General features: G+C 50.9%; 1 protein-coding gene across 1 annotated transcript in view; it reads left to right on the forward strand.

Annotated features, from left to right (window-relative positions):
• The first annotated feature begins 490 nt into the window (after positions 1 to 490).
• Positions 491 to 10179, forward strand: part of SLC2A9 (solute carrier family 2 (facilitated glucose transporter), member 9) — a 201002-nt gene continuing 191313 nt past the window's right edge. Inside the window, exons 1-4 of the mRNA XM_008571485.1 lie at positions 491 to 500; positions 679 to 759; positions 3127 to 3278; positions 3562 to 3660. Of these exons, the coding sequence (XP_008569707.1) occupies positions 491 to 500; positions 679 to 759; positions 3127 to 3278; positions 3562 to 3660 (342 nt within the window). The remainder of the gene's footprint in view (positions 501 to 678; positions 760 to 3126; positions 3279 to 3561; positions 3661 to 10179) is intronic.

The raw sequence follows: 10179 nt of genomic DNA on the forward strand, positions 1-10179 counted from the left end.
GTGGTGAACCCTGGGAGGACAGATTGCCGCTTCAGGACCTTTTGGTTGGTCGCTGTAATGACAGGGCAGCAGGGAGAAAGTGTTACCCCATTTCCTGTTCAGGCACAGTCACGTGGCCACATTTCCTGTCCCGGCGCTCCCGCCCTCTTTCCCGTGGACTTTGCCACCTCATTCACGGAGATGCCTGACAGAATCTGGAGCCTCTAGGGCTGAGCGGTCAGCTGGGCCACCAGGGCTGTCACAAAGCATGGACTCCAAGGAACTGAGCTTTGCTCCCCTCACAGGAGGCGGGAGCTGCCCTGGGCCTCTGGGGCTGGGGAGGGAGCCGCTCGACTGTCACCACTCAGGACACAGCGTGCCAGATGGGAGGAGAAAGGTAAATGGGAAAAGCAGCCTGCGTGTGGCCGGGGGACTGTGGGGCATCCGGGTGTGCGGGACGGTGCTCAGCCCTGGCCTGGCAGCTGCTGTGGCTCAGCTTTGAGTTAGAAGCATGGTTCACGGTGAGTGTGAGCTCGGCACGGTGCTCCAGCTCTCCGAGCCTCCGAGCATCCGAGCCTCCGTGCATCCGTTCACCAGCCTGACAGCATCTCTGGCTGCCTGGCTGTGCACATGGAACAAGGTCACATGCAGAACTGCCTCTCACCTGCTGGGTGGGGCCCCTGTTCTCCCCTTCCCCAGGACAGGGCACAGGCAGCAGCCCTGTCAGTCCATGGGCAACCTGTGCCCCTGGAGACAGTGGGGAGGAGGTAGCAGGTACAGGTGAGCCATGCAGGGGCAGGGGGCTTCAGGGAGAGAGGCTGAGGCAGGAGGAGACGGCTTCCACCTGCCCTCTCCACCTTGTGGCAGGGTCCCCTCACACAGGAGCTCTCCATCTGATGGGGTGCAGACAAGGGAAGAATCTGTGTCCTCTAAGGTGATAGAGGCTGGAAACGACGTAGACACAGGGCTCAGAAAAGATGCCCAGCACAGTCTGGTGGCTGAGAGGATGTGGCATCTGAGCTGAGACCCAGGGGAAGAGTTTTTTACAAAAAGGAGATGGAGAATGCAGCTTCTCTTCCTGCAGAAAAATATTCTGGTCCCACATTTGGCAATGCCCATCCCCTTTCACCCTGCTTATAAACCCTCCCTCTCACCCTGCATCTGATCACCAGCATCTACTGAGCAACTCCTCTGCCGCAGGCTATATGCCCAGATAGACAACAAGAAGCAAGGCCCCTGCCCTCAAAAAGGAAGACCCCCGCCCTCTGTCCAGACTCTGCCACTGACACTCATGGGCACCTGCCATGTGCCAGGCTCTCTTCTGAGGACTGCACCTGTTTTAACTCCCTTCTTGTGCATAACAACCTACAAGGTGGGCTCCATGATCATCCCCATTCTAAGGATGAGGAAATAGAATCACAGAGTGGCCATGTGACCATCCAAAGGTTACACAGTTATAAGTAGCAGTGGTAGAGCAGGGCGTCAGACAAGGTTGAATCAGAGAGAGAAATGTAAAAATGAGAAAGCGCAGCTTTCAGAGAATCTCTTTAGAGGAGGAGACATTGGCAATGGGTCCGAGATGTGAAAGAGTATCTAAGAGGGAGGACTTCAGGTGGGTGACATAGTGACCTTGGCATGTTTATACGGGCAATGGCTGGATCAGAAGGGAGTGGAGAGAGAGAAACGGAAAGAGTAAAAGTCTTTCTGAGCACTCGCTACGTGCACGCAGCACTCCACATGTCCACATCCAACAATATATCAACTTCTCAACAACCTATGCATCCAGTTTGTTGTTAAGATCCCATTTTACAGGTGAGCAAGCTGAGACCCAGGAGAGGCAAGTAACTTGCTCAGGCTCCCACATCTGAGTGGTGGAGCCATCCGGTACTGGAGTCCAGGTAGAAAGGCTGAGAAGGTGAGCAGAGCAGGGAACTGGCTGTCAGAAACCTGCAACCCCTTCCAAACTGTTCAACTGATCAGGTCCCAGAGCTGTGGACCTTGTCTGTCTTATTCATGCTGGATCCCTGGCGCTTTGTCAGGCCTAGCACCGAGAACACACACACACAGATCCACACACACACAAATACAGTCATGCGTCGCTTCACAACAGGGATACAATTCAGACAAATGCATCGTTAAGCGATTTCATCGTTGTGCAAAGTATATTATGAAAGGGAACAGCAGTAAACTTTCCTATTATCTACACCAGTCACTAGTTGCATGAGCGCGGGGCCTCTAATTATGTTATTAAGTCTCTCTGTGCCTCATTTTCTCATCTGTTAAGTAAGGATTAGAATAATGCCACCCCACAAAGTTATGAAAATTTAATTACAGGTAAGGATTGTGCCTGGCAATCAGTAAGCACTCGCAAGTGTTAGCTAACTGTTATTGACTATTACGTTGCCATGGGGATGGGTGGGAATCATTTAAAAATGCAAGAATTCTAAAGTAGACACCAACCCTTTCACTTGGGGTCAGACCTAATGTGTCAAAAGTTTGGCTTCCTATCTTTGGGTGGGTCACCCAACGAGCAAGCCAGGCACTCTTCAACGTATTTTGCAATAGGTTTGTTCACACTGGCATCACGACAAACACATGAGTAATGAGTCGCGTACAACAATACACTGGCTACAACACCACAAGGCAATATAAACTTTTTAGCTCCATTATAATCTTATGGGACTGCTGTCATATATGCGGTTCATGTTTGAATGAAATGTCATGTGGCACACGATTGTATGCTAAATAATGGCAGAAAAAGTACCTTGCCGGGCGCCTGGTCCCCTCCATCCAGCCCACATCCCTTGGCCAGCCTAGGATGGCAGTCCCTCCTGCTCCTGCTCGGTACCAGATGGTCAGCCTTTGCTATGTGGTCCATATGTCTCTGCTCCAAGGCCTTATTGTGGCCATGGTCATCCTTGGCTGGGGCCACAGGGCAGGACCACATGGAGGCAGAAGCCTTGTTCTCGGCGCCAAGCTCTGTCTCTCTGTCTGCAGGTCCTTGTCCTGAAGTGCTCAGACCAGCCTCAGCCTGAAACAGTGTGTGCATGCGTGTGTGTGCGTGCATGTGTGTGCGTGCATGTGTGTGCGTGCATGTGTGTGTGTGCGTGCACGTGTCTGTCTCAGGCTCCTGCATGCCGCCCCCAGGTGAGGGGTCAGCAGGGGAGAGGCAGTGTGGTGCAGTGGTGACTACGTGGGCACTGGAACCAGACCACCTGGGCTCCAGTCCCCGTCCCAGGCAGCACGAGGGGCAGCTCCGTGCATCCCTTTCCCCTGTGAAAGAATGCAAGGGTCCTGATGTAAGGACTCCTGGAGGAACCGCCTAGAAGCTCGCCCGCAGACAGCACTCCACAGGAGCCGGCTCCTGCTGCCACGACTTAGTCTTTGCTTTTTGCTCCTGTCCGGGCCAGACTCCGGCCAAACCCAGGTCAAACAGCAGCTTGTGGCCGCTGACGGGAAACCTGCTACAGAGGCTGGGTGCGGTCCGCGGACCCGGGCGGGCTTTCTGCGGCGGCCTCCCCAGCCCAGGGGACGGTGCGGGCCGCGTCCGCGCCGCTCTGACGTGCCGTCCTCTCCCTCCAGGCCTTGACCCGCCCGCTGCTCGCGGCCTCCCTCGCGGGCGCCTTGGGCTCCTCCTTCCTCTCCGGCTACAGCCTGTCGGTGGTGAACGCGCCCGCCCCGGTGAGTGCCCGCCCCGCCGCCGCCGGCAGAGGGCGCTGCGGCCACGCGGAGCCCCAGGGCGCCTCCTGGGCTCGGCTTCCCCACCCCGCAGACGCAGACCCTGTGCTGTGCACGGGGGGACGAGGGAAGGGACAAAGAGAGTGACACCAGCCGCGCCCTCCGGGAAGAGATGGGGGAAACACTGCGGGGGAGGGTCGGGGGGAGGGTGTCTCAGTTCCTTCTGAATGGACTGTGGGTATCCTGGGATAATGTTGGGCGACAGGGGGCTTCGGAGGTCCCGGGGGTGGGATCCGGAGGGCCTCTAATGCCAGGGAAAGGAGCAGGAGGGGCCTTATGCATAGAAACTTGCACATTTTCTTGATTTGCTCTTTTTGTGGGTCTTGGGTCACAAGCAGAGGCTGCGCAGGTATGTATTGGATAAGAACTATCTTTGTTTTATTCTGAGATCAGATCTAGGTACGGTTTCCCAGGCCCCCTTCACACCGTGCTGCTGGTTTGCAGGTGAAGGTTTGGTTTCCTCCTGCCTAGGGTGTTAAGCTCAGGTGCTACCCCGTTCCTGGGTGGTGGCTTCTACTTTGATCTACCTCCACCCTAGGGGTAAGGGCAGGATGGAGGTGTGAGGGAAGACTTCCTGGAGGAGGTGATCCCTGAGCCAAGTCTTGAAGGTGGAGGGAGGGCACGGAAGCCTGAGATGCAGGAAGCATTTGGGGAAATGCAGGTAGCTCTAGGTGGTTGGAGCACAAGACGTGTTTGGGAGCAGCACGGGGCAGACAGAATCCAGGCTCTGAACAGCCTCGGATGCTTTTCAGGCTTTTCCTTATTTGAGGCCAGCATCCTGTGTGCAAAATGCAGGGGGACCCTCAGCCAGTGGGAATCAAAGGGATCCCGGGAACCCTGGGATTTTGCAGAGGTGCCACAGGGATCAGGGCTCCATTTGTACTGAGACAGATTTTTTTTTTTTTTTTAACTTCTGTTAACTCTTTGACATTTTTAGGTTCTGTGTCTAAGTTCACTTGAAAAATTCATTCTAATGCCAAAAATAGTTTGAAAACCAGGGGGCCTAGATGGCTTCTACAGGCACTTGCAGCAATTGATGATCCTTGATTGTGTTTTTTTCATGTCATCCCAAGATAGGGATCTGACTTGTCCATATTTGTCTTTGAAAGAGGACTTAGAATTTGAACTCTTGCTTCATCTTGAATGATCAGCTGCTGAGAGGGTGGATCACCTTTGCCTTCATGGCTTATGGAGCAGAGAGACATGAGAGACTTGAACTGGGTTGGGATGATAAGGGTACAAGCAGTGACCGTGGGAGTATGTGGAAGGAGCAATCCGTTCCTTCATTCATTCGTTCAACAAATAGTTACGGAGTGCCCACCACGTGTTCAATGATGGCAATCAGGGAAGGCAACCTGGAGGAGGCAGAATTTGAGCTGAGTCATGAAGGATGGATAGGATTTCTGTAGGTGTCAGAGGATGAGACAGGACACTGAAGCACCTGCAAAGACCTGGCTGTGCCAAGATGATGGCATTCTGGAAACAGCTAGTAGGGGTGTGTTGGTGCCCAGAGGAGTTGGGAGAAGGGATGGAAAAACAGGTGGAAAAGAAGGTGGAATCAGGAAAAGAGGGCCTTGGATCTCAAGCTCAGGAGTGGGATTTTAGTGTATGGGCACTGGGGAGCCATGGCAGGTTCGTGAAAGGGGATGATACAACTTGCCATCTTTTAGAAAAACAACTTTGGTGTTAGTGGGAAGGACAGGAGGGGCCTGAGCTTAGAGGTATTTATTGGAAGAGACAATGAGGAACTGAACATAGAACATTTAAAATGCCATCCTTCCATTTTAGGAGAGGAGGGGATTTCTGAAGACCTAAACAGCCAGGGTGGCCATTAAATCTCTTAATATGAGTAATACATATAATGACAGCATCACACATGAAAAAAGCACATATGAGGTGCCAGCCCCTCCTCCAGCATTTTCCATACATTAATTAGCTCAGTGCATCCTCATGACGACCCTATGAGGTATACATCATCATCATCCCCATTTTACAGGCAAGGAAACCGAGGTATTTCATTTACTGACTTGCTCACAGTCACACAATAAGTGGGAGCCAGAGTACGACCCGGACAAGCTTCTGGTTTCCTGGTCGTCAGACACAGTTTTAGTCATTTTGAATTGGATCTCCTTCTGTGTCAGCCAGTTTTGCACTGTGGGACTTCCTGTTTGGGGCATTGTGGCTCCACTTTTGTGGTCAGTGTGCCCAGCATGCTGTTCAATCACTGTGACAGCATGAAGCATTTTCAGCCCAGTGTCCTTGGGCGTCGGGAACCATGGCTCATAGTAGGACATACTTTAGAGGAGCCTGAAGTATGAGCCTTGAGTGCCTTGATACAGGGGCTGGGACGTGCCATCCCCCGCTGGGCAGCTGCTTCCTAGAGTCTACTCTCTGCCATGGAACGGGAAGCATGGGCTGTGATCCCTAGCTGGTCAACGCGGCCGTAGAATGCTGCGCACCGGGCGCATTCATTCTCCTGGAAGTACTGAGGAGTTGGTGTGTTAGTCTGCTCGGGTGGCCGTAACAAAAGACCATTGACAGGTGGCTTCAACAACAGACATTTATTTTCCCACACTTCTAGAAGTTGGACATCCACAATCAAAGTGCCACCTGTTTTGGTGTCTGGTGACTCTTTCTGGCTTGCAGATGGTCTCCTTCTTGCTGTCCACACGTGGCAGTGAGAGAGTGAGCAAGCTCTCCGTGTCTCTTGCAAAGGCACTAATGCCACCCTGAGGTCCCCTATGACCTCATCTAACCCTGATCACCTCCCACAGGCCCCACCTCTGCATACCACCACACTGAGGGTTAGGGTTTTGATACACAAACTTTGGATGTGACATAATTCAGTCCACAGTAGTTAGGTATTGATGTCACCTCCATTTCATGGATGAGGAAACAGGTTCAGAGTTGAAGCAACTTGCCCAAGATCACATGGATAGGAGGTGGCTACGCTGGAATTCAAACCCAGATCTGTGTGAATCCAAGACCCAGGCCCTTTCCATTCCCCTCACTGACCACCAATGCCAGGCCCCCAAAGTCCAGTGGTGAGGAGACTTGGCATGGTCACCTAAGGCAGAGAATGGATATGCGGAGGGTCGAGAGGATCTGTGACAAGCCGAGTGGGCTGTTTGCTCGCCATACCCAACACCCAGACGACTGCTGGGTTCACATACAGCAGCTCCGGGGACTCCAGGACAAGTCTGATGATGTCGAGATGGTTTTACAACCAGGAACCTGCAATTGCCTGAATCCTGCCCTTAACCCCTCCCTCCCACAGGGTTCTCATCAGGAGGAGCGACTCACATAAAGAACAGGATCCAACAGAGAAACAAAACACAGCCTTGCTATTAGCTAGGTCAGCACCCTCCCTAGGGGGCTTCGGGTCATGTAAGCCCCTCTCTTGCTCTGCCTAAAGCCCCTAATGTTTAACTCACGCAGCTTCAAAGAACAGAGAGGGGCAGGCATGCAGTCAGTCCTTCAGCGGCCTTCACTGGTGTTTACCTTGTGTGTGTCATGTGGTCAGGTGCTGGGGCAGAAAGATGAACAGGACACATACCATGTCCTCAAAGACCCCAGGCCAGCAGCAGAGACAAATGCCCAGGTAATCATTACCAGACAGGCGGAGACGGCTGCTTGAGCCATGCACACAGGACACAGGAGGATTTTATTCTCCCTGGGGAGGTCCGAGGGCTCTCACTGGGGCTTGAGAGAGAGGGCAGGGCATTTTCTGGGAACGGTGAAGACCTAGAGGTGGCTGGGTGTGGGGTCCAAGGGGGAAGAGGGGCAGAAGCTGGAAAGGAGATCTGGGGCCAGCTCGAGAAAGGTTGCAGAGGTCAGGCCAGGAGCACCGTCTAGGCTGTGAGTGCGGGAGGCAGGTGGCTGCGGAGGCTCACCCTGGGAAGCCCTCCCAGGGCAAAACCGCTTTGAACTGGAGCTGGACAGCCTGTCTGAGAATCCCAGCTCCATCACATTGGGCCTCTGCACAGCAGCGGTGCCCGTCCCCCTGAAATAGCTGTGAGAATGAAAGGACATGTGAGGTTGGAGGAGCTCAGCCCAGCGTCCTGCAGTCACTGAATTCTCTCTTCTCCTCACAGTGCACGCAGGGACGGGTGAGTCAGACAGCCCCAGGATCAGGGAGCCTGAGACGGAGCAGAGACTCCAAGGAGTAGGATCTAGCACAGGCTGGACAGGCCAGGCCTGGCGGGAGCCCAAGACTTCATCTGGGGTGCTAGGTTCTCAACGAGGAACAGAAATCCCTGGGAATGGAAGAGATGCAGATATTGGGGGCTGGGGGTGTCTGCCCTGAGAGATGACAGCCAGGGTGCTGTTAGAAATAAGCTATAGCATGAACACTGCCCTGTCAGAAGGACGCTGGCTTTAGCACTGGCACAGGCTCCTGAGACCCCTGCTCCCCTTCAGTTACTGGATAACTGGGGATCCAAGTGACAGGGGCACAGAGGGGCACTCAAGGCCATGCTGCTTACAGCAGGGAAGGCAGTATTTCACCACTGAATAATCCACTGAATAGCTGTCATGGTCCCTGGCTGCCACCCAGCTGTGACCTTAAAAATGCTCCCTGCCTCTTTCTCCTCAGATATTTGCAAACTTTCTGGAATGCTGATAATGAAAATAACTCCCACCTCTGGGCACCAACTGTGTGGTTGGCACTTGTTAGGGACTGCACACACATTTAATTACAATCCTGCCAGGAAGCCACAACTAAATCCCTATTTATAGACGAGGAAACTGAGGCCAAGAGAGGTCAATGTGTCCCAGTTGCACTCTACTTTCAAAGACTTCCCAGAATCTCACTATCAGCTGTACCCCATCAGGAAGAGAACACCCCCATGTTTCGTGCAACCACGAAGGGTCCTTGACCAGTCCTGGCGGATGGGACGTGAACAGAAGTGATTGTAAGCCCCTCGCAGCCTGGCCCTGGACATCATCCCACAGGGTCTTCAGTGCTTCCTCCCCCGGCGTAGGTCCAGGCTGGCAAAGGACCGTCCAACACACACTAAACTTCACATGAGCTAGCAGGAAATCCTTACTGTCTTAGCTCTTGACCCTTGGGGGTTTCCATGCTGTGGTGCTGCACTGATCATATGACTTGTACCCCCAGCAGCTGCCCCTGGTCAGTCTCTAGTTTGGCCCACAGCGGGGCCTTCTAACTGCTTTTCTTGTTTCCACCCTGACTCCTACAGTTTATTCTCCACCCAAAGGCCAGAGGGATCTTTGACAAATCAAGGCAGATTATATTGAGCCTCTGCTCAAAACCCACCATGGCTGCCTCTCACACCTAGAAAACCATCCACGCTTTATTATTATTATTATTTTGCTCAGAATTGCTTTGGCTATGCATGGTCTTTTGTTATTCCATGTAAATGTCTAGATAGTTTTTTCCATTTCTAAGAAAAATGTCATTGGAATTTTGATGGGGATTGCATTGAATTTGTATATCACTTTGGGTAGTATGGACATTTTCACAATGTTGATTCTTTCAATCCAAGAGCATGGGATATTTTTCCATCTTCTTGTATCCTCTCTAATTTCTCTCAGCAGTGGTTTGTAGTTCTCATTATAGAGATTTTTCACATCCTTGGTTAACTCTATTCCTAAGTGTTTTATTTTTTTGGTGGCTATTGTCGCGAAAATGAAACTTTGTACTGCTTGACAAATATTTTTTTTTCAGATTTTCTTCCTGCATCATCTACTAAACATAATATGACTTTGTTACAACGAGTTTGACGTCTTTGGATTACAAGTGTAAGTGACAGCATTCAGTATTTGTTATTTTGTGTCTAGCTTATTTTACATTGCATAATGTGCACCAGCTTCATGCATGTTGTAGATGGCAGGCTTTTCTTGTTTTTAAACACTGTATAATACTGCACTGTGTATATATTTATTTATGTATATGTGTGTATGTGCATATAAATTGTATATGTATGTGGACATATGTATATAAAATATATTGCATGTGTGTATGTGTATAAATACATCATGTATTTTCCATACACCTGTCAATGGGTATTTGGGTTGTTTCTGTATCTTGGCTATTGTGAATAATGCTGAAATCAATGTAAAAGTGCAGTTTTCTTTTTGCTATACTGATTTCATTTTCTTTGGCTATATACACAGAATTCATAATGTTAGACCATATGGTAGTTCTTTTTAAAATTTTTTCAGAAGCATCTATACTGTTTTTTATCATGACTGTACTAATTTACATTCCCATCAACGATGTACAAAGGTTCGATTTACTCCACATTCTTGCTAACAGTTGCTCTTTCTTATCTTCTTGATAATAGCCATCCTAACAGACATGAGGTGATAGCTCACTGTGGTTTTCTTTTGATAATCCCTGATGATTAGTGAAGTTGAGCATCTTTCCAAATACCTTTTGGCTATTTGTATAACTTCTTTTGAAAAATGCCCATTCAGATTTTTTACTCATTTTTTTTT

This window comes from Galeopterus variegatus, unplaced genomic scaffold (genome assembly GCF_000696425.1).
Source record: "Galeopterus variegatus unplaced genomic scaffold, G_variegatus-3.0.2 Scaffold689, whole genome shotgun sequence".
Lineage (NCBI taxonomy): Eukaryota > Metazoa > Chordata > Mammalia > Dermoptera > Cynocephalidae > Galeopterus > Galeopterus variegatus.